Source organism: Anolis carolinensis, chromosome 5 (genome assembly GCF_035594765.1).
Source record: "Anolis carolinensis isolate JA03-04 chromosome 5, rAnoCar3.1.pri, whole genome shotgun sequence".
Taxonomy (NCBI): Eukaryota; Metazoa; Chordata; class Lepidosauria; order Squamata; family Dactyloidae; genus Anolis; species Anolis carolinensis.
This window is the reverse complement of record NC_085845.1, coordinates 169,323,907-169,349,409: the sequence shown is the minus strand read 5'-3', so window position 1 is coordinate 169,349,409 and position 25,503 is coordinate 169,323,907. Positions and strand designations below refer to the sequence as shown.

The window sequence follows — 25,503 nt, the reverse complement described above, 5'->3', positions numbered from 1 at the left end:
ATTTTCTAAACAGGCCCACTTTATAGCACTGACGAAGCTACCATCGGCTGAAAAACTAGCTGAATTGTACATAAACCATATTTACAAATTACATGGATGTCCAAGTAGAGTAGTCAGTGACAGAGGAGTACAATTCACAGCAAAATTTTGGAAAAAATTCTTGGAAATGCTAGGAGCAGAAAGGAGTTTAAGTTCTGCTTTTCACCCCATGACAAACGGGGCGGTAGAACGTACTCAGCAAACGCTTGGGCAGTTCCTTCGAATGTACTCTAACATGAGACAAAATGACTGGTCTAGGTGGTTGGCGTTTGCGGAACTAGCCTTTAATTCAACTATACATTCAGCAACAAACAAAACCCCCTTTGAAGTAGTTTACGGGTATGAAATACAACCTTTACCCCAATTGCCGAGGTGGACAGAAAATGAAGGAACAGAGGCAGGGAAATGGAAAACGCAAATGATGGAATGTTGGAATCAAGTGACTGCTTCGTTAAAAGAAGCACACAAAAAGTGTAAAACGTTCGCAGACAGAAAGAGGGTGGAAGGCGATAAATTAGATAAAGGAGATCTAGTGTGGTTAAGTACCCAAAACATCAAATTGGGGTTACCTTCAAGAAAACTGGGCCCCAAATATATTGGACCATTCAGAATACAGGGTGTTATCAATGAAGTGACTTTCCAATTGGCATTGCCAAAAAGTTTAGGGAAAATACACCCAGTCTTCCATCGCAGCTTGCTGAAAAAATATATGGGGACTTTAGACAAAATGGACCCATAGAGTTATTGTTTGATTTGTTTCAGGACTATGGTGAAAGAAGAACCGAAGAGGAGGACGAAGAAAACGGGGGCGCCATGTCATGCAGCCAGATCCCAGGGCTGAATTTCCAAGCCCTGAATCTGACTTCATAACATAAACATGCGAGCACCTGGCGGGAGAAGATAAAACGAGCCTGGGAACTCAGGGGTGAAAGTATAAACAATTATAATTGCCGTAGTGTGGGGGGGATAGAAACCTTGGTGGAAATGTGATCCAGAAGGTGGGGTTTGATGATGATATTTGCGTGTGATATTACGTTGCATCAGAAGTGATAAAATTAGATGTATGTAAACATTAGGTCATTCTCGACTTTTCCAAAGTCATGTATTCTTCAATAAAGATTGTGTTTGAGAGCAGCTGTCTTTGATCTGCGTTCAGACTGGTCCTTTGAAGTAAGCCTGACACCTATGTGTGTATAATGTGATCCGCCCTGAGTCCCCTTAAGGGTGAGAAGGGTGGAATATAAATACTGTAAATAAATAAATATTTTTCACCCCATACTTTTATCATAATAAAAACGAAATGGATTCTGGACATGCTATCAGTCAATCGGTAGCAATTTGGGGAATTTGGGAAAACTGCAGCCTTTTCTAGACCCATACGTGTCTTTTATGCCAAACAAAAAACATTTCCCCTGCACCCACATTTCAAGGGGTAATATTAAGCCAAAACTCTAGACATTTATGAAACAGCCAGTTTGGAAACATCTAGAAAAGAACACAGACTATAGGAGCCACCATGATTTTATTCAGAATGAAGTATACCACAACAACCTCAGGTTCATTTTTGTTTTCTATAAAGTTGCTAGTCTGAAATCAAGGTATGTATATTGTGATTTCAGCAAAACATTTGAGGTCTTTTATATCTTTTGACAATTTGGTAAAATGTAGAATGAATGATAGTACTGTTAGTTGAAACCACAACTGGTTGAACAGTCATATCCAACAAATGTTTATTACTGCATCAACTTGGAGGATGATGGAAGATAAAAGTGGACTAGCAAAGAGCTGTCTTAGCCTCCATGTTGTTCAAGGTTTTCTTTTAAAAAATGTTAAATGAGAATTTAAAGAAGATGCACAGCAAGTCTGCAAACGACAAGACACTGGAAGGGGCAGCTAAACTACGTAATAGTAAACAGATTCAAGCTTCAAATTACCCTCTTGAAGCATTTAGAAAACTGAGCCAACACAAAATTATGAAATACAATAAAGATAAAAGTCCTTCTTTTAGGAACAAAAAAAAAAATCAAAGGCACAAGTATAGAACAGTGTATGCATGTGACTTTACTTAATCACAAGCTGAATATGAGTTAGCAGAAAAACAAAAAGGCAAGCACATTTTGCATTAACAACCTAAAGTCCAAATCACAATCAATATTTGTAGTCTGTTCTTCACTAACTTTGCTGTATCTGGAATAGTGCGAGTTCTACATTTTAAGGAGTATATTGACAAAATAGTGTGTGCTCACAAATGGGTGAGAAGTCTGGAAACCAATTTTTATGAAGAATGGTTGAATGAACTGGACAAGATGAAAAGAAGACACAGGAGTGGCCTTCTAATATCTGAAAGGGTGTCATGCAAAAGGTGGGGTGGTTGCCTCTTTTTGTCCCAGAGATCTTGGCTAGAATCAAAGGATAGAGATTGCAATGGGCAGATTTCAACTAAACATCAGACTGCCTAAGAAAGTGGTGAGCTCTTCTTTGCTGGAGGTATTTAAGCAGAGGCTGGATGGTCATCTGTCAGAGATGCTGTGGTCGCATCTTGCAGTGCACATCTTGCACTGATTGGAAGTTTGACTAGGATCTCTTCCAGCTCCTATATTCAATGACTTTGGCAATTTCATCATACACAAATCACTATTAGATAACACTCAAGGAACATGCTGGTTTACAAAACAAAATAATTAAAACTTAAAAAAAGTTTTTAAAAGTAAAAATAGTTTAGGTCCCTGTTTTTCCTTCATTTGTTGTTTATCCATATCCTATCTTTAACAGAAGCCCCTTCCACACAGTTGAATAAAATCCTACATTATCTGCTTTGAACTGGAATATATGGCAGTGTGGACTCAGAATGGTGGATCTTAGTTATTTTTTAAAACATCAAATATTGGCTGACCTGTTGGCATTAAACCTATGAACCATCAATTATATTGGCATTTACAATAATTCCAGTAGATAATCCCACTCCTAATGTCTTTGCATTGCTGAGACAAACATATGTATTTAAAAGTGTTGGGACAAATATACAGGATAAAAATAACTTACATACATAATATCTCTTTTATTCTTCTGGTTTCAGATTCCCCCTCAATCATTTATAAATACAAGCTATAAAGTCAATTATAGTTGGTTCTTCCTAATGAAAGTTAGTAGGGGAGATCAATTTATAGTTAACTCTGAGAAAACACTGAATTTTAGTTTTCATCAACTCGCCATTTCTGTAAAACATCTGGCCATAAACATATAATCCCTCTGCTTCACTTTTCTTATTTTGCTTTCCGTTATCATATTCTGTGGAGTATGAAAAGCAGTCCCATTTTCTTCAGTGAAATAAGGTAACAAATTGTTCATAGCTGTTGACTTCCTTTCATTCAGTCTTTTCCTTAGTGTCTTTAGATGTACCAGGGACAGGGAACACACAGACGCTTATAAAATGCGGAAGGTAGTCATTTAGCTTAAATCCAGTGTGACACTGGCATTGCAATGCAAACATGGTTTCTCCACATGACTTTCTTCTCCCCCCTTTCTCTTTGCAGATCTTCTCAACATCTGAAAACTGGCTCTGGTTTCCCACCCCTCCAGAGCTGGGTCTTGGGGAGATTGCCTTATATATCTCATGGAATAGTTGATGGATGCTGATAAATTTAGTCCCTTGTGTGCCTTCAACTCATCTCTAACTTATGGCAACCCTAAATAATTCTAATAGGTTTTATCATGTGGTTTTCTTGGCAGAATTTTACAGGCTCTGACTTGCCCCAAATCATTCAGCTGGTTTCCAAAGCTGAGAAGGCATTCAAGCCCTGATCTCCTCAATTAGTATCTTATCTGTTACACTAGAACATGGGGGAAATTGATCAGCAGTAGAATGAGCAAGATATTAAACCACTGGCTTTAAACTAAATTCAGCACATTTCTAGATGTAACTGCTAACCACTGTTTATTACTGATAGTTAAATGGAATCCATAGGTCTGGGCAAACAAATAGGAAAGATATATGCTTTCATATCTGGCTTGGGTAACATTTGGTTCACCATTGTCAGGATGTGGGTTTCAATATATCCATGACCCTTTGTAACAGCACTGTACTTTTCTTATGAACAAAGATGTGGTAAAACACATCTCTCATATATTTTATACAGGATTTGAAGAAGTACATTTTATTCCTCTCTGAATTAGTCCTGAAAAAAGGGGGAAGGAACATTTGCTTGAAGTAATAGGGAATTATTCAGAATTGTTCCTTCTGGGAGTGTTTTTAAGAGGAAACATACACTTCCTGAGTAAGACTGTGAATAGAAACAGTGCAATCCTGAATTAGTCTGCTTAAAAGCAAGCCCCACAGTTATTTCCTATTTAAAGGGTAAGTAAATGCTATTAAAATTAAATTAAGTAAATGATGTTAAAATGAAATAAAAATAAAGAAAATCTGCTTGGAGCCTAATTTAGAAAATGCTATAGTAATTTGTGTTTCTGACTTTTTAAAATATCTAATAACAGAAAATCAATTTTGGTTTAAGATACCATACTGCATTGCAGATATGCATTTTGTTCATCATGCTGATTTTGACTGACTTTCTTTCTCACACACAAATGCTTGGTTGTTTTATAACTAATGGCAAGCGGAGTTGATGAGATGCTTTTAAAACTCTAGCAAAGGAGCCATCAGGAAAGTAGATCTCTCTTAAGTATTCTAGTGCCATCCTCTGACCTGAGTGGGAAATATTTTTTCTCTCAAGGGCTACATTCACCCTGGAAAAATACGGCAGGGGCTTCAGTGATAAGCAAAAGAGCCATCCTACCATCAGCCTCACACACACATCCTCAAGCACACATATTTTCAATTCTTTCTTCTTTCCTCCTCCTAGCCTTCTTTCTTTCCTTCTCATTTTTCACCTCCCTTTTCTCTTTTCTTCAAAAAGCAATTTGGCTTTCTAAAATGCCTCTTGCTCCTAATTTGTAGCTCTTTTAAAAGCTAAAAAGGAGTCAAGCTACAGAACAGAGTCAAAATATGAGGTGGATTCACAGGTTTTTAAGATGTCTACATGCTGTACAGAACCAGATTGATATGGCCAATGTACCAGTTTCCCAAAACGTTCTAGAAAAAGAACCCCAGAAAGGCTATTGCCTTTCAGTGTAAGTAGTCTCTGCAATCCACCCAGAGGATTGTGGAGGAAAGATCATCTTAAATCAATATAGTTACAATGAAGTGCAAACTACACAAAAGGCAACCACAGAAAACTGGTTTTGATCAAGATTGGGAAGAAAAATACATTAAATTGCACAGATAAAACAAGGTTAAAATGAAGTTTATTAGTTTTTTGTGGGTTTTTTTGTTTTGTTTTAGTTTTTTATATAAAACTGTTTGTGAAACAGCTATTTTATTCCCATGGCAGAGTGACCCCTGAAAGATGCACTAACCCCTTCTTAAGGCCTTAACAAGAGAAAAGGTTTTCTTTTTAAAAACTCAAATGTTTAAAAATTACAATGTACAAACAAACAAACAAACAAACAAAAAGTAACCATGTGGTGTAGGCTGTTATATTAACATTCTCCCTTCCTTCCTTTGGGAAACAAAATACAGAGAAGGGCTAACTGGATTTTCCTTGTCAGCTTAACACACACTGATTATGTCAACATTCAGACTTTGTTGAATGCCCCTTTCTCCTAGGCAAGCCAACATCTTCCTCCAGACTGCCTTTTTTTTTAAAAGGCAGCAACTCCTTGGAATGATTTGGGAGTATTTATCAAGGCCAAGATAGGCCCCAATCCCCCACCTTTTGGTACAGACAGAGTCGTATATATAAGGTCAGAGTATATGAATATGAAGCGAGTAGAAGCTACTCTTATTTCACAAGCCATATGACATAGAAGGGTTTTCTGATGCTTCTCGGGCTTTCTTTCTTAGTAAAAATAAATAGTGTTTCTTAAAAAGAAAAATCCCCTGTTCATACGTACACAAATACAAACATTCTGTCCCCTGCAACCATTCATTCCCACCTCCCCCCTGCAGATAATTTGCCAGCAACAATAACAAAAAATGTATTCTTTGAAATCTTGGTTTCCTTTGTGGAAGCTGGAGTGAAGAGACAAGTTTGATTAAGCAAGCTCATTAACTCCATATCCTTTTCTGAAACAAGATGATTTGCAAAGGCCTTGCTTGAATTTTACTTATTATGAGCAACATACATTAGTCCTAAAAATTGAATTTAATGCATAAAAAGGGATAGCGCACCTTTCATTTAAAACAAGTCTATCAAGACTAAAAATAGAACTTTTAATATATATATATCTATATATATATATTTTTATCCCTCCCTCTTTAATTCCCCCACCTTCTCTTCTTTACCCTCCCCCTTTCCAAAGTCAATATGGAGATTGTGTCCATGAAAACAGCTGGTTCAGACTCCTTGATTTTCTTGATGTCCTTCTGTGATGTTTTCGGTTGGTTGTGATGAAAGAGTTGATGAAGGAAGTGCTGGCATTGGCAGGCACATCAAGAGAGGGGCATGACTGCACAGTGGGAAAAAATCCATTGAATCTTGAATGTCCACCGCTTTCTTATCTCAACAGCCTAACCTGTAAAGGAAAAAAAACATGTAGATAGGTGCTTAATTTTTCCATGCCATAATTAACACTATGGCTGAAAGGAAACATTTAGTAGCAATTCTTTTAACAGTTCTTAAACCTAATGGAACTTTTTATGGAAGTCATTGACCATTATTGTTCTGCAAACAATGAACTTATTTTCAAAAGTCATAAAAAAGCCATCATGCAGTGGCTACATGATAGCTATATAGAACTATGGCTTTCTGTCGGTGTTTACATGGCAGAATCCCCTTCATTTAGTGCCGAGAAACAAAAGCTGTTTCTCAGCACTACGCTGAAAGATTCAATAAGGCAGTACAACAAAGGTGCTCTGTTTTAGCCTGAAAACATTTTTTTCATTTTCTCAAATTCTATGAACAATTTTACAATTACTTAAAAACAATTAGGAACTACAGAAATTGATTTTAACATAGGCAACTGAAGGAAAAAAGTATCTCTCCTTGGTTCATATGAATTTGCTATATTTAGATAGTGGGTTTTTTTGAAGTTTGGATTATAAATTTTGAGTTTTATTAATATGTTTTTGCAACCATCAGTATGTTTTGTGGAAAGGAGAGATATAGTGGTCTACTTGTGCATAATTGTAAAATGTCTTTAAAAGATTGCGTAATCTTGTTTACATATCAAACAGGATCCTGGAAATTCAAGGTAGTTCTTTTTTAATGGAAATTGATTCTGTATGTCTACTTGCTTCTTGCTTTGGAGCCTACCTATTTTGGTTATCAGTCATTTACTCCTACGCCTATTCCAGACTGGAAGCCAATTCTGAAGACAAGACTTTGATCTATTCATCAAGTATGTATGTTTCTTGATTTTGACAAGCTTATGATAGCTTTTAAATTAAATACCTCAATTGGACATACCTCTTTCTTTTTAAAATATATTTTTATTAAACAAAAAGAAAGAAATATTTTACACATTAAAAAAAGAAAAACCAAGCACGTTATGGTAAATTAAATAGGGACAGGTAGGGAGGGGTTATAAGGAAAAGTACATGGTAAAGGTGCTGCAATATCATTAAGAGGAAAAAATGAAAAAGAAAAAGGATGTTGTTGACCTCCACTCTCTTTCATCGTGGTAAAATGTCTTGATAGGTTTCAACCTCTGGTTTGTTTCTTCTACTTCTCTTCGCCCTTTCTCATAATGTCTCTTTGTTATTTCCTTAAATTAAATAATAATTTTCATTTTTTCTTGTTTCAGATTATTTTTGAATAGTGACCAATAAGTTGATTTTGTTTGGATTGCCTTGATAGTTCTTGAGTTGTTGTGTTAATTTATCCATGCTCATTATGTCTAATATTTTCAGCAACCATTCCTCTGTTGTTGGGATTTCTCTGATCTTCCATTTTTTTGCATATGTGATTTTTGCAGCAGTAACAAAATAATTAAACAGGGTGTCCTTATTCCTCTCAAGTTTTGGGTCCATCATTCCCAGCAGAAAGTATTCTGGTTTCAATTGGATTTTTATTTTTATTATCTTCTGTATTGTTTCATGTACTGTATATTTTTTGTGGGCAAACTCCTTTTCATTCAACACTGCAAAATATTATTTTTAATCTATCTGCCTAATCAGTTGTACATTTCATTTTTTTCTCCAGGAGTAACAACTATTTGGAGCATAGAGAGAAACACAGAGACAGAGAAAGAGGCAAAGAGAAAGAGATGGGAACTTTCATAGTTGGCTGAAAACCTGTGATGACACCAAATCATACCTAAGATGTTGAGACACTTCCCCAGGCAGGATGTATTGGCTGAGGAAAGGTAGGAAGGGTGACAAAAATACCTTCTTAACTTAACTTTCTATAACATCTATATCAGTGTTTCCCAAACTTATTTGGCCTACCGCCCCCTTTCCAGAAAAAATATTACTCAGCGCCCCCTGGAAATTATTTTTTTATAGCAATTAAACAGAAAGACATATGTATTAATGTTCCTACCATTTTCATAAAATATAGTAAAGAAAACTGTAAATTAGAAACATTGAAGTTTGAAATTATGAAACTATTTTTTGAACTCAGAATAGAAAGTTAATACAAAAAAAGTTAAAACATTCAAATGCACCTGTGGCCTTCACTGTCCCCCTGGATCGCTGCAGCGCCCACCAGGAGGCGGTAGTGCCCACTTTGGGAATCACTGATTTATATAGTAGACTTTCAGTAAACTGGCACCCATGAAGATTGGCAGATACTGGATAAATTTAGTTTGTGGTTATTTGAGGGTTATTATTTAAAAAATGAATACTATACTCCATACAATACCATATTGACTTTATATCCATATTGAAACACAGTAGATAAAAGCAAATAAAAATAAATAATAAATGTTATTTATACAGTTCTACTGTATTATAAAAACAGCTTTTTAAAATATTTAAAGCAGCACTGCTTTGATTTTTTGCTGGTTGTTTGAGTTCCGGTTAACTGAAAGTATAATGCACATCAATGTTTTTTATAAAAGAAATGAGCACTGAAAATATAATCTCCACCATCGAAATAAACTCAGGAAAAAAAACTCTTGAGGATAAAAACATAATTCCTAATGCTGCCATTTCCTTCATGGAAACAAAACTCCTGCTCCAGGGAAAATACAGATAAAGCAGCATTTGTTGTGCTTTCAATGCTTAAACCTCCCTCAACTCACCTGTGCTTGCTTTTTTCCCATTCCCAGGACACACTTCCCCCCTCACCCCCGCTCGGACTGCTCTGTGCTGAGGCTGCCTTTCACCATCTTGTTCTGCAAGGAGGGAAGAGAGCAAGGGAGGAGGGGCTGGTGTTCATTAGGCCAAAGGATTGGTGAAGAGGAATGAGAGGATAAAAAAAAATAGAAGGAAAGAAATGAAAAGAGGAAAATATGGATGATGACAGAGAAAGGAGTGTCAGTACTAGAAGCAAACAGGCAGGTTTTCTGCATGACACCACAGATAGTTTTGTGAAGCAAGAAATATACAACATTCAGGAAGAAACCAGAGCTGAATATGATGCATAATCACAAAATTTTCACAAAGACCTTTTTAGCCTTTGTTTTTTTTCTGTTTTAAAAAGACAGTTTGAAATGTCAAGCTATTGTATTTTGTGATGGTCTCAACTGAATATAGCTAGTATTCAAATACACATAGTGTTATCTTTGAAAAATGTTTAGCAAGTATGGCTGAATTACATTTCCATCACTTCTGGAACAGCAACATTTTGACACTAAGACTGTTCTTAGAGAACAAGACATACCTTCTTCTGTTAAAAAAAAACAAAAACCCAGACAAATGCAAAGAAATGATCAAATATTGGTACTGGGCACCAAAATCAATATCCTAAGAATGGCAGCTTTACTTTTATTTTTGTTAAACTATCCCTCTTGTCTATTAAAACTGGTTTGAAAGTTTATACATAGGTACTATTTGATGAAATCTCAAACATCAGAAAGGAGCTCTGCAGGATTAGAATTAATGGACAGAGATTCAAAGCAAATAATATATGTGTTTTCCCGATGCATGCAATTTATTTGCACAAATTCTTTTTATGGCACAGGTTTGCTTTTTATAGTTCAAAGTACATGCAATCTTATTGGTGAATTTTAAAACGAGGACATCAGATTTTTATTCAAGTACGGTTTTTGTACCCATTTAATCAGTATCAGAGAGGCAAAATGAAACAGATTCACAGAAAATTCTTCCTAATTTATAGCTATAAAGTACATTTCCTCTGTAAAGATGAACACCTGGATCAGAAAACTGACTTATGATTATGATTTTTGTATTATATTCTTAAATTGTATTGCGGTTTTTATACATGTTTAACGATTTTCTGCCACCTTGTGGTTCAAATATCAAAATACAGTATGTGTGAAATGAAAATCTTTTCTTAGCCAAAGTCAATGATATGTTAAAGCTGAATACAGTGTTCCCTCACTACTTCGCCGTTCACTTTTCGCGGATTCGCGGTTTTTCAATAAACTCTACAAGACTATTATAAATCATAAAAAATTACAATTTACAGCCTAAGGAAGGGAGGAAGGAGAAGCCAAAGGGAGAGAAAAGGAGCCCAAGCGGCAACGGGAGGAGAAGGAGGCGATTTATCAACACACAATTGGTTGATAAAGACTTAAAATAGTGTATAACTACTAAAATAATGTATAAATATTAAAATAAATATAGTGTTCCTACTTCACGGATTTTCACTTATTGCAGGTGGTCCCGGAACCTAACCCCAGTGATAAGTGAGGGAGCACTGTACTACTTTTTCACACAACAGGAAGAAAGGAGGCCTCTACTTCAGTGCTGAACTTAAAAATTTCTTCTGAACTCTGCTAAACTTTATTCTTCAAAAATCTTATTATAAAGTAATCAATTCTGTGTATTTTATGGGACATTTAGTTTGAAGGATCAAGTTCAACCAAATTGTTCTGGAGGTAAATCTGTCTGGTTTTATCTGAAGCAGGAGTCCCCAAACTACGGCCCATGGGCCATATGGGGCCCCTGAGGCCATCTATCTGGCCCCCAGCCTGTCCTCTTAAGCAGCCGATTGGTCCTGGGTGGGAGGGAGGAACAGCCAAGAGGAGGAAGGCTGCTGCTGCGCTACTTCTTCTTCTTAAGCGGTGCTGCTTCTGCTGGCAGCGGGAGAGCAGGGAGGAACTTTAGGACCTGCTCGCTCTCCTCCTTTTCCTCGCCTTCCTTTCTCTTCTTCCGAAGCAGCCTCCGCCGTCGCTTTGGCAGAGAAGGCACGAGAGGAATAGGAATAGGAGGAGAATGGCGAGCAGGCGCCTAAATTCCCTCCCCTGCCCTCCGCTTTGGAAGACGAGGAAGAAAGGAGAGGAAAAGGAGAACAGGCAAGCGGGCTCCTAAAATCCCTCCCCCGTCCGCTGCTTCAGTCATCAAGACAAACATTGTTTGTGAAGGCTTTCATGGCTGGGATCACTGGGCTACTGTGAGTTTTCCGGGATGTCTGGCCAGAAGTATTCTGTCCTGACATTTCACCCACATCTATGGCAGGCACCCTCAGAGGCTCTGAGGATACCTGCCATAGATGTAGGCGAAATGTCAGGCGAGAATGCTTCTGGAGCATGGCCAGACAGGCTGTAAAACTCACAACAACCTTTCTTAACAATCACTAAAAGCCTTCCAATTCAAGAAGAAAGCACAGAATTTCAACCCATATCAGACAGGAATCAACTAGGGGCATTGAGCATGTCAAAATTGCTATAGAGTAATTTAAAATTCATTGTATAACATAATTATACAATTCTCCTCCCACACTGCAATAGATTAAGAGGAAATTAAAAGCTGAAAATATAGAAAACTGCAAGAGAAAACAGCAGGATAAAACAAAATAATATGAAATCAGACTTTTTGGGGGGAAACCACAAAAGCCACAAGCGTCTTACCCAGACTGGGCTAAACAAAGCTGCTTCTAGTAAGTCAATCCAGGAAATACAGTATATTGACACAGTGGAGGTGTCCAGGCAAAGGTGATCAACATGGGATATGGATATAAATCAAACTATAGATCCCAGGGTTCCATAGGATAGAACCAAGGCAGGTAAAGTGACATCACTCTGCTATAATTGCGCAATGCATTTAGCCACTAAGGGCCCTTCCACACAGCCATGTGACCCACAATATCAAGGCAGATAATCCACAATATCTGCTTTGAACTGGGTTATCTGGGCCCATACTGGCATATAACCTAGTTCAAAGCAGATAATGTGGGATTTTATACAGCTGTGTGGAAGGGGCCCAAGTCACCTTTCTTCACATATTACAGGCCCTTCCACACAGCCCTATATCCCAAAATATCAAGGCAGAAAATCCCACAATATCTGCTTTGAACTGGGTTATCTGAGTCCACACTCAGATAATGTGGGATTTTCTGCCTTGATATTCTGGGATATAGGGCTGTGTGGAAGGGGCCTCTGAAAAAAGAGAAATACTGAGTTGAGCTTTCTCATATATTTAAAATGCTATTATTAGTATTTGTTCTTGTTCTTGTTGTTGTTGTAATAGTAGTCATATGGTAGTATTCCTAAAGGAAACACATTGCTATATTTCTTTGAGGCTGTGAGGTCTGTTGGAAACTAGGCAAGGGAGGTTTATATATCTGTGGAAGGTCCAGGGTGGGAGAAAAAAACTCTTTTCTGTTAGAGGCCAGTGTGAATGTTTCAATTGACCACCTTGATTAATATTGAAAAGCCTTGCAGCTTCAAGGCCTAGCTGATTCCTGCCTGGGGGATCAAATATGGAACCGGACATTGACCATCTTATTAGCCAAAAGCAGGCTCATAAGATATGTGCAGTGTGCATATAAATTTGTTCATAGTTTTTTTAAAAACTATAGTCCGGCCTTCCAACGGTCTGAGGGACGGTGAACTGGCCCCCAGTTTAAAAAGTTTGGGGACCCCTGATCTAAAGTCTTAATATCATATGACCTATGTGTAAGAAGTAATCTGCATTTGTAGCACTGCCATTGAATGAAACTGCTCTTTTCTCTGACAAAGAGAGAATATTATAGGTTTCATTCACATAAATAGGTCTTTGGCCACAGAAAATATATATTTAGAAAGCATTATCTAGAAATAAAATTGTCTTAAAATTTGAAGTGAATCCAGAAAAGGGCAGTGCCAAATTTGCAGTATTTCAAATTACCTTGTGCTTGGGGCACCTCACTGAGAAATTCTCTTCATTTAGTAAACAATCTGAAAGAGAAAAAGAAACAGAATATAAAACTGCTTCGACAGAAAATGGAAACCACCATGTCTATAGCCTTTTCATCGGTCTCCTCCATTCCAAATCTTCATGTGCTCTTTTAAATACCATTATCCCATGCCCAAAGACAGGAGAATAAAATATGTTTCAGACTTTTCCATCTACTTGCCTTTCAGCAGGTCAAGCTGTAAGTATTTGCTTTTATTGTGCTTCATATTTCAATATACTTTAAAAGGGGAAAGTGAATTTGACAAAATGGTAAATTAAACTGTGTTAGTTTGAAATCATTTTGACTATGTGATATAACTATATCCTCCTACTTGTGCAGTATGTTGGAAAAGTTTTAATAGCATGAAACTAACAAGAGTAAAATCTTAGTCACTCTGAATTTGCTCAGCATCCTTTGCCACATGGCAACATGTGATTATTTCACACTGAGCCTTCTAAACCAGATTTTAAAAAATTGCAGAAGGAACAAATAATTCAGTCTAATGAACAAAGGGTCTGTCTACACGGGCATTACAACTCAGACTCATGCTGCCCCCACAACATTTCTCCATTTTTATCAAGTATTGCAGGTTAGGAAAAGTTAATCCAGTTTAGCCCCATGTTATTAAAAGTGAGGGGATGATCCAGAGTTTGCTTGAAACTCTGTAGTAACCCTACAGCTTCAGGGCACTGCGGATAGCAGAACCATTCTGCTGTCAACATGGGGCACCACCGCTAGCTATCCCCTTTCCCCTGTACTAATCAGCACACAGAAAAGGGGACGAACCATTGCTGTTGTTGCAGCTCCCAGTTGGCTACAAAGCGCCATGTGAGTTCCTGGCTGTTGCACAGAACTCAGCAGAGGCACCCATGCAAGCAGGAAGAATCTGATGAATCATTACTATACAAGCATATATTCATTCCGCTGATTCTTCTGCCTGCGGTCCAAGTGCATGCTGTGTGTCTTAAGCCTGTAGTGGCAGAACTCTCCCTCCCTACTTGAACCACAGATTGCCAACAAATTTGCAAAATATTTATAAGCCAGTAAACACAGTGTAAAAAGTAGAAGACCCAAAGCATACTACCACAGCAAATAACTGAAAGGAACAACTGGCAGCTAGCTTCAATAACAAATCTCACAGCCTCCAATCCTATTAACCAGTTCAACAAGAGACCAAAAATGCAATGATCTAGATCTGAAGAAATTTCATCTCTTACACCCCAAATGCCTTATATGACTACATATATTTATACTAATAAGAATGTTATTAATAAGTATATTGTAATTCAAATGTGAGCTTCACATATAAACAACATACGGTAAATCAGGTTTCTCAGATTTGCTTTTAGCGGAGTACGGCAAAATCTGTAATTTGACGATGGTGAGAGAGCCAATGGTTATTGAAGACCCGCTCTCAAAATTTTGTTGAGAACTGGGTTTTTGTTTTGTTTTTGTTTCGCTGGTATTTGCATGTACTAGTCAAGAATATCTACCTCTTCTTGCCTCCCTGTGAGGAAAGGATAGAGGGGAAGCAAAGCAAGCTGCTCTCAAAAAGCGTACAATATTCTGCTTTTACAGGTATGTTTCACTCTGTCTCTCTTATAAAATGTTCTGGAAACAGTAAGTGAAAAGTTTCTTTTAAGATTACTGGCTGATTCTTACCTGCATCAATGGCACATGGATAATGATATCGGAAGGAGCAGCCTTTGTTGTAGCAGCCTAAGGTGGCTCCTGGCTCCTGGCAATGAGAACATTTCTGAAAGTAATGGAAAGACAGATTGGCTTACATTTAAAGGTTAAGGTTTTCTTCAATCTTCATTTCATAAAATTTCATCAGGCCAATCACCATGGCTCTAGTTAATTAACATAAACCCATAATAATTTCATATGCCCTGTATTTACTCGAGTCTAATGCACCATTGAATCTAATGCACACCTCAATTTTCAAAACTCTGAAACAAAAAAAAAGTTTTTGCTGGTGAATGTAATGCACAGATGCAAAAAGTGTACTCTTTGTAATTTGGCCAAAAAAAGGTGCACATTACAGTGCTGTAGCCTATAATTCTTTCTTTAAAAACAAATGTGTTAGAACACCAAAGTTTCCAGCAATGGAAAAGAAAACCATGGGGTGCATCTATGATGTAAAATGAATCCACTTTAACTGCTCTGGCTCAATGCTATGAAGTAGCTTCCCCTTTTGCTTTGGCTCAGCACTAACATTACCATATTACACAAATCTAGTGTGCACCTTAATTTTGGGAAGGTAATTTAGCCCAAAAAAGGTATTCGAGTGAATACGGCACTTGAACTACAATAAGAGCCAACTCTGTACAGAAAGATGAACCTGTCTGAATGTTGGCATCTTCTAAGGATTTATCTTTAGAGGTGAGATGGGCTGCAAAGGGGGTTATTTCATTTTGTTTACAACTTTCTCACCAGGAAGGTTCATGCCTTAAAAATTATATTTACATAAATCTATTGCACAGTGAACATTTTTATTCAAATGATTTATTAAAATGTTTCTCATGCATTCATTTAAAATTATTTAAAACACTGTAAGTCACTACATTTATTTTCACTAACCCATGTGTGGAGAAAGAAATATTATAATTACATCATTAACACCGCATGGGTCCTTTTCCTCCTATCAATGAAACTCTGGCTTTGGCTTACTAAAGAAGCGAAAAAGACAAAGACTACAGCAAGAAAAGGCAAGGGGTCCTTGACTTCCTCCTATTGTGAGGGGGTTTTTTTTCTTTTTTCTTGGCAATGTGAATCAACCTCCTGTTTCAAAGTAATCTGAAGCAGGTTCTAATAGTCATTTCTTTTTCGTCTTCGATTGCACTTTTCCCACTCCTAATGCATACACATTCTTCCAATTAACTGCCTTTTCTCACTGCTGGTTAGCTTTTTAAATCCTTCCATTTCCAAAACTTAAGAAAGCCAAAACAAATGAAAGATAAAGAGTGCAAAGCTGAGAGAATAGATCCAGCATTTCAGAAAGCATAGTGAGGGTTCAAAACTTTTTTAAAACGCTGCGGATAAAGTTGACTGCAGACAGCAAAGAACTATGCCAGAACCTTTTTCATTCAGATGCACTAGCCTTTCTTTTTTCCATAGGGGAGAATAAGCCACCTAATATTTAAAAGAGAAGACAAGAGTAAACATCCTGATGGAGGATAAGAGTAGTCACAATGCTTATACAGTGTTCCCTCACTACTTCGCGGTTTACTTTTCGCGGATTCGCTGTTTCACGGTTTTTCAATAAACTCTAAAAGACTACTATAAATCATAAAAAATTACCATTTACAGCCTAAGGAAGGGTGGAAGGAAAAGCCAAAGGGAGAGAAAAGAAGTCCATGTGGCAATGGAAGGAGGAGACGATTTATCAACACACGATTTGTTGATATCGTCCCTACTTCACGGATTTTCATTTATTGCGGATGGTCCTAGAACCTAACCCCAGCGATAAGTGGAACACTGTACATTCGCTCCAGTATATCTTTTGCTAGCAGACCAATTGAGAGGCACTATTAAACTTATATCGTGCTTATTCTTCCAGAAAAATGAAGCGCCCTTTACAATGCCATATAAAATCCAAAATATCTGCTTTGTACTGGAATATATGGCAATGTACTCATATAATCCAGTTCAAAGCAGATAAAGTGGATTATCTGATTTGATGATATGGCAGTGTAGAAGGCACTAAAGACTCAAGGAAGAGGCACAGATGAGGCTCTCACTTGTCCTAAGAGATGAACATAACAACATGAGGACCACCTATTTTTTTACATTCTCTATACTGTGCTACAGGTGAGGATTCAAGGATGGAGAAACCTTAAAAATAAATTTGTGTAGGACAGGCATCTGAAAATGAAGCAGTATGTAAGGGTTTAAAATATGTTCCCCTTTTGTAGACTCTTACACAGCATGTACTAAAGTATTTATAGAACTAGCAATGAAAATATTTGAAAACTCTAAAAGCCAGCCCCAATCTTTTGGTATTCGCTCTTGAAAGAATATTTCCCATTCCTAGGCATCGGCATCATATTTATTTTTAAGATATATTTTAATCTCAACTTTCCTCTAAAGAACACAATATGGATACATAGCTACTTTACATATCCCATTTTATCTTAGCAGTCCTGTGAAACTTGTTAAACTGACAGACAGATTTCAGGGGGAGTGTGACCCCAGCACAGGTGGTGTCACTATTCCCAGGTCCGTCATACGGGAGACCAGGAGTAACTCCATCTTGTCTAGATTAAGCTTTAACTTGTTAGCCCTCATCCAATCCATGATAGCCAACAGACATCAGTTTAGGGCAGGGGTCCCCAAACTAAGGCCCGGGGCCCAGATGCGGCCCTCCAAGGTCATTTACCTGGCCCCTGCCCTCAGTTTTAGACTTAGGCATACCCAAAGTCTGAAATGACTTGAAGGCACACAACAACAATCCTACTTAACTTGACTATCTCATTGGGCAGAAGCAGGCCCACACTTCCCATTGAAATCCTGATAGGTTTATGTTGGTTAAAATTGTTTTTATTTTTAAATATTGTATTGCTCATTCATTTACTAATATTGTGCTATGGTAATAAGATAATATATTGTGTATATATATAATATTGATAATAATATTATAATGTAATACAATATAATACGTATTTATTTATTTATTAATTACAGTATTTCTACCCTGCCCTTCTCACCCAGTAGGGGACTCAGGGCGGCTAATTATAATAATACAATGTAATAATATTGTATAATATAACAATATTAATTATATATTATATTTTAAATGTAATATTACTATTAATAATATGGTATATTGGTATAGTACAATATAGTAATATATAATGCTAATATTGTGCTATGCTAATAATATAATATATTTATGTACATACAACTTGTAAGCTGCTCTGAGTCCCCTTCGGGGTGAGAGAGGGTGGAGTATGAATGTAGCAAATAAATAAATAAATAAATAATTGTTGTTGGGGGTTTCTTTGTACTATAGATAAGACATGTGCAGTGTTCATAGGAATTTGTTCGTTTTTTTTTTCAAATGATAATTTGGCCCCTCAACAATCTGAGGGACCATGAACCGGCCCTCCACTTTAAAAGTTTGAGGACCCCTGGTTTAGGGCCTTGACAACTTCCTTAGCAGTTGGTGAAAAGGAGTGATAGAGTTGAGCATCATCTGCATACAGATGACACCGAACCCCAAAACTCCAAATGACCTCTACCAATGGTTTCATGTAGATGTTGAGCAGCATGGGAGATAAAACCAAGCCATGCAGTACCCACCCCCCCAGGACACAGGCCAGGAGGTAGAGCAAGCCTCCCCAGCACCACCTTCTGGGTACAATCACTGAGAAAGGATCAGAACCACTGTAGTACAGTGCCCCCCAATCCCATCCCAGCCAGATGTCCCAGAAGGATACCACGGTTGATGGTATCAAATGCTACTGAGGGGTCTAAGAGAACCAGTAAGGTCACGCTCCCTTTATCTAGCTCTCTGCGTAGGTCATCTACCAAGGAGACCAAAGCTGTCTCAGTCCCGTATCCTGGTCTGAAATCGGACTGACATGGATCCAGATAATCAGCTTCATCCATAAACCCCTGGAGTTGCTTGGCCACCACCTTCTCAAAGACCTTACTTAGGAATGGTAGATTGGACACAGGTCGGTAATTCTCCAACTCAGTGGGATCAAGCAATTGCTTTTTCAGCAGAGGTCTAACTACTGCCTCTTTCATTACCGAGGGAACCACACCTTGTTGTAATGAGGCATTAATCAATTCCCTTGTCAATTCCTTCAATCCCTCCCTGGGGCTTGTTTAAGAAGCTATGAGGGACACAGGTCCAGGTTACTGGTGGTAGCCCAAACCTCTCCAAGAATTGCATCAGCATCTTCAGGTGTCACAATTTGAAAGGTATCCAACAAAAAAGGATTAGGCAGGTCATTGGCTACATCCACCGGAGCTAAGTACATTGTGTTGTCTAAATCAGCGTGAATCCTACTGATCTTGTTAGCAAAATAGAGCGCAAATGCAGAGTTGGATGGTAATACCAGAAAGGGGACAGAAAGCACCACGAACGATGGAGAGAAGGGAAGGGGCAAAGTGGGGGGTGTCACTCCAGGGGTTTCTGCCACAAGAATCCAGCTACCACAAGCCCGGCGGTGATTGCCAACGCGCAGCAGAGATGTGATCGGTCACCTTGTTTTCTCCTGTGGCATCCTGCCCGGCAACAACACCGATGGCCTGGCAACCACTCTGACATCCATGCCTAGGCCAGTCAGCCCAGCAACAGAGAAGAGGTGCAAGTGGGGAGTGATAATGTAGTCTGTGCTCATTCAGAAGACCAACAAACCACTCTAAACATCTTTGCAGAAGCATATGAAAAGCTTGACCTCTCACTGAATATCGAGAAAACCAAAGTGCTCTTTAAGCAGGCACCAACCAATCCCTCTGCAATGCCAGAAATACGGCTTAATGGTGTAACATTAGAAAACGTTGTTCATTTCTACTAACTTGACAGCTACCTCTCTCCACAAAAGTCAACATCGACACTGAAATACATCATCTCAGCTCTGTGAGTACAGCATTTTTCTGAATGGAGAAGAGTGTTTGAAGAGTGGGACATTCATAGGGATATCAAGATGCTTGTTTATAAAGTTATTGTCCTCCCAACCCTGTTATACGCCTGCAAAACGTGGAGCATCTGCAGACGTCAGACTCAACATCTGGAACAATTCCATTAGCATTGCCTCTGAGAAATCCTGCAAATCTCTTGGAAGACAGGCAGACAAATGTCAGCATTCTGGAACAAGCAAAGACCACCAGCACTGAAACAATGATCCTTCGTCATCAACTTTGCTGGACTGGCCACGTTGTCTGAATGCCCAATCACCGTCATAGGTAATAGGTCAACAGTGAAGTTAACAGTTCAGCTAGGATTAACATGCTTAGACAAGGACTTGGAATTTCTTTCAGTCTGATCATCAGGATCTCCAAAAAATTCCCAATTGCACTTTTAATATGTACTTCTAAGTATTAGACAAATTATTCAGGCTCTTACTTTATCCCCATAAATTCAGCTCCATTTTATTAAAGCCTTTTGAAATACAAGAACATTCTTAGCTGATCCAAAATAACATACAACTTACATAACAAATCAGAACACATCCTAATAGGAACCCCTCAATATTTTTTCCTGCTAAGAATGGAACCATCATGAAGATTGCTTCAGATAAGAACTTTATTTAGCAACAGGCCTGCACCATTGACAGAATTTAAATAGAGAATGTCATCTTTCATTTGGATCTCTTATATGTAAAAGAAAATCTGTTAAGGAGAGAAAGATGAAATTGCTCCATAATGTGTTTTGATCAAGAATGCTAGAAACCATCTGTCTGGAAGCATCCTAAGTCTAAAAAATTTCAACAGTACATTACAAAGCAATAGGATACAGTGATAATAACGAGAGGTTTTCCTACTTAACATTTTAGAATAAGCCTTCCAGTTTGTTTGGAAATACTAAAATATCTCCCTGTTTATTCAATTACTTGCTCAAATTCCAAAAAATACTACATCTGTCACATTCTCTTTAGAACATATCCCCCCCCCCCCCAAATTTAATAGAAAAACTAAGTGGAGGAAGCTGTGATTTTATCAGTACAGTGTGTTCAACCTGTGAGATTGTATGGGTTATCTTCAATCACCCATACAAATGTGATATCCTACTAACTACAATTCCACTGACTAAGCCAAGAAGAGTTTATCTGCTATTGCTGCCAACTCCCCTACTGTCAAACATGTTTCCAATCTGGCAGATGTAGCTGCTTTCCACAGTCCACTGGTGATATAATAGCTCCAACTTTAACACCTCCTGGGACAGAAAGCCATCTGCTTCTTTCAAGAGTAAACAGAGCACAACATCCACACTCTTGGCAGAAAGAAGAAATATTTCCAGAAACAAAGTAACCTAACTCTTGCTTCATACCAGATTTGTCACTTTTTTTCTTCACAGTTCTGTTCCAGAGATGGCATTCACTTCAATGAAGGCCAAGTATTTTGACTTTCCCCTTACCTGATCACCTGCCAATCAAACTATACCAGATGTGCTTCCTCCTTCATGAAAACCCATAGCAGGGATAGTCTTGTACTGCAGTTTCAAGTCAAGGAAACACTACCACCAGGTTGGCTACATAAAATTACTTGTTCGGCCTAAATGGTTAAGGGAGAACAGGCAGAATGTTTGCTGCTGTCACACTACCATTGTGCCAATTTCACTAGACTACACAAAAGGGAGATAGGTACGAAGATCTATTTCAGTGGTCAGTTGCTGGTTCACAGCAGTGCTTATGCCGCTGTTTCAACAAAGCACAAAGTGTTTCCCAATTCCTGTATTTTTCTCTTTGTTCTCTTCTACCCTTAGGTAAAGGTAAAGGTTTTCTCCCGACATTACGTCTAGTTGTGTCCAACTCGGGGGTTGGTGCTCATTTCCATTTCTAAGTTGAAGAGCTGGCATTGTCTGTAGACGCCTCCAAGGTCATGTGGCCGGCATGACTGCGTGGAGCGCCGTTACCTCTACCGCTGGAGTGGTATCTATTGATCTACTCTCATTTGCATGTTTTCGAGCGGCTAGGATGGCAGAGCTGGGGCTAACAGCAGGAGCTCACCCTGCTTCCTCAGATTCGAACTGCCAACCTTTCGGTCAGCAAGTTCAGCAGCTCAACAGTTCAACCTCCTGTGCCACCCTTAACACAACATAAAAACTTACTACAACATGTCACTCGTATTGACTCCTTTTTAAAAATTAAGATCTTCTATGACAGTGGTACTCAACTCCCAGAAATCCTAACAGCTAGTAAACTGGCTGGGATTACTGGGAGTTGTAGGCCCAAACACCTGGGGACCCACAGTTTGAGAACCACTGGTCTAATGCAATCCCTTCTGGGCATCCCAATAACATATGAAGTGTGTTGGAACGATGTATAAGTCCTAGCTTGTGGCCAGATGCAGTCAGGAGTTTCCTCTAAAAGCCCTTCTTCAACAGCCACTTTTGTTCACTCAGTTATCAATTCAGCCATCTTAAGGGATTTCAGGTCCTGAATCTTGCTGTCCTGAGATTATTTGTTGTTCGAATCTAAACTAGCATCAAGTCAATTTCAACTGCAGTGTCAATTTATACAACTACTTTCATGTATACCTGTTGGAGGGGCTGTGCTCACCGGAAACACTGGGCAGGCTATCTTTGTGTCTTTTTCTTTTCATCCGTCCATTTTTCTCATGCACCATTCCCATTCTCTTTTTTTCCCTTTCTTTCCCTCATAGACCTTCCTCCATCTTTTCTTTCCTTTTTCATCTTTACTTTCTCTTCCTTCCTTTGTGTCATTTTCTTCCCTTCCTTTCTCTTTTTGTTTTTCCTCCCCGCTTTCTCTTTCTTTCCCTTTTCCCCTCCTTCCCTCTTCTTTCTCTTTCCCTACTTCTTTGCATACATGTATCACCTAGCAATAACCAATCTGCTTCCTCTCCGACAGTGTCCCTGACCTGTTTTTTAAATAAATAAATGAATATGTCAAAGTACATACATATATATGTACATATGTATGTTTGTATGTTATGTGGGTTTGTACCACAAAGGCTCCTCCATGGCTGGACCAAACCTTCATCAACTTCAAATCACTGAGCGATCTGAACTAAAAAAAACATCCCTTTCAGGTCAGACCAGACAGCTGTTGCCAGGTGACATGTGTATGAGGAAAAGGGAGGAAAGAGGATAGAAGGAAGAAGGAGGGGGGGGGGGGGGAGAAGAGACAAAAAGGAGGGATGGAGGGAAAAGAAAGGGGGAAAGTATGAGGGGATGTAAAGAAACATAAGAAAGGGAAGAGAAATGGAAAAGGAAAAGGAAAAGGAAAGAAAAAGGGGAAGGTGTATAAGGAAAAACAAGGGAGGGAGGGAGAGAAGGAAGGGCTGATGTGAAAAGATTATGAGAGAAATGGTGGAAGGAAAGAAGGAGTCACAAAGAGAGCCTGTCCACTATTGCCAGAGCATTGCCATTATGACCTTATGATGCAGGCCTTTCTCGGAGCTGGAGAAGGGAGGAAAAAAGCAGGCAGACGCCACTCAGACACTTGGCCAATGGCGGGTATATAACCCAGTTATATTTAAATTCTATAGGAAGCTTCTTCAGGTTGTATTTTGGCACAATGTTTGGATTAGACTTCTTCTTTAGCCTAATTGTTATCAGTAATTCAGTCTGTGCCATGATCTGCTGTGAGTCTTGTTTGTGTAGAGAGCTTCCCCATCTTGGGTAGCCTATTCAATGTTTATATTGGTAAGGTTATCAATATTATTTGGTTAGGCATCCCCAACATCCTTTGACTGCTTTTACTATACCTCATCACACTATTAATGCTATCTTATTTCATCTTAGTTGTTCATTTCCCAAGCAGAAAAATGAAAGTATTGCCATGTGAATACTTCCCCTTTCTCACTTACTAGTTTTGGTTCCTCGATTAATGCTTTTTAGTTCATGTTTCCACAATATGTGCTGTGAATCTTTAGGAGCTGCAGTGGTGCAATGGGTTAAACCCTTGTGCCGGCTGAACGGCTGACCTGAAAGTTGGGTTGCTTACTTGAGGGTTGCCGGTTCAAATCCAAGAGACAGGGTCAGCTCCCGTCTGTCAGCTCTAGCTTGTGGGGACATGAGAGAAGCCTCATAGCTAACATATCATGTGTCCCCTGGACAATGTCTCTGTCCACAGCCAATTCTCTCACACCAGAAGTGACTTGCAGTATGTTCTCAAGTCACTTCTGACATGATTTAAAAATGTCTTTAGACTGTCCTTTCAACTCTGAGCATATCCCTTCAGCTTCAGTAGTACGGTAGTAATAATAATTTTTACCCGTCTCTCCTCACAGCTCAAGGTAGGTTACAACATTGCTAAAACACATACTTTCCCATTGTACCATTATTTTGTAATTACCCGTATTTTGTACACATTTTCCCATTCTAAAGAGTTAAAAAGCCCCCAAGCCATAATAACCGACAATTGGAGATTTAATTTAAAACATATTATTATTTTTGATTCTATATTTTCACGTCAGTCACCATCACAGTGCAGTCAAGGCTTCTCTAAAATAGAATTCTGTCCTCAAACTGAGAGAGGTTTTTCACCCTTGTTCTCCAGTGAAGACATATGAAAAAATTGTTTCTCTAAAGCAGTAGTTCCTAACCTTTGACCTCCAGATGTTTTGGACTTCAACTCCCAGAAATCCCAGCCAGCTTACCAGCTGTTAGGAATTGTGCGAGTTGAAGTCTAAAACATCTGGAGGCCCAAAGGCTGGGAACCACTGCTCTAAAGACCCTTTATCAACACTCATCAAACCTCTGTGCAGGTTGAGTATTCCTTACTAATGCTGTGGACTAGAAGTACTTTGGATTCTGCAGCATCTATGTGCACATAATGAAATATCTTGAGGATGGGACCCAAGTATCTAACTGGAGGTCAGCTGTTATCAATAGTGCTATGGGTTTTCAAGAGGCATGAAGAGAAGGCGAAAGGGAGAAACGTGACAAGCGGAAGGAGCATCAAGCAAACCCTTGTCAGGACTATCTTAGAATCATAGAATAGTAGAGTTGGAAGAGACCTCATGGGCCATCCAGTCCAACCCCCTGCCAAGAAGCAGGAAATCGCATTCATAGCACCCCGACAGATGGCCATCCAGCCTCTGTTTAAAAGCCTCCAAAGAAGGAGCCTCCACCACAGTCCGGGGAAGAGAGTTCCACTGCCGAACAGCCCTCACTGTGAGGAAGTTCTTCCTAATGTTCAGGTGGAATCTCCTTTCCTGTAGTTTGAAGCCATTGTTCCGTGTCCTAGTCTGCAGGGCAGCAGAAAACAAGCTTGCTCCCTCCTCCCTATGACTTCCCCTCACATATTTGTACATGGCTATCATGTCTCCTCTCAGCCTTCTCTTCTGCAGGCTAAACATGCCCAGTTCTTTAAGCCTCTCCTCATAGGGCTTGTTCTCCAGACCTTTGATCATTTTAGTCGCCCTCCTCTGGACGCTTTCCAGCTTGTCAACATCTCCCTTCAACTGTGGTGCACAGAACTGGACGCAGTATTCCAGGTGTGGTCTGACCAAGGCAGAATAGAGGGGTAGCATGACTTCCCTGGAT

The 25,503-nt window shown here is 38.8% G+C and overlaps 1 protein-coding gene across 6 annotated transcripts in view; it reads right to left on the bottom strand.

The window, feature by feature from the left end:
* Positions 1–1,544: 1,544 nt before the first annotated feature.
* Positions 1,545–25,503, bottom strand: part of tcf20 (transcription factor 20) — a 237,147-nt gene continuing 213,188 nt past the window's right edge. For 4 of the 6 annotated variants that reach the window (XM_062980992.1, XM_062980993.1, XM_008110771.3 and 1 more), the window contains 4 exons: positions 14,982–15,075; positions 13,271–13,320; positions 9,280–9,405; positions 1,545–6,609 (listed from right to left, as the gene is read on the bottom strand). In XM_062980992.1, coding sequence (XP_062837062.1) covers positions 9,322–9,405; positions 13,271–13,320; positions 14,982–15,075 — 228 coding nt within the window. In that variant the 3' untranslated portion in view covers positions 1,545–6,609; positions 9,280–9,321. The remainder of the gene's footprint in view (positions 6,610–9,279; positions 9,406–13,270; positions 13,321–14,981; positions 15,076–25,503) is intronic. The other 2 variants (XM_008110775.3, XM_008110776.3) reach the window with 2 other exon arrangements.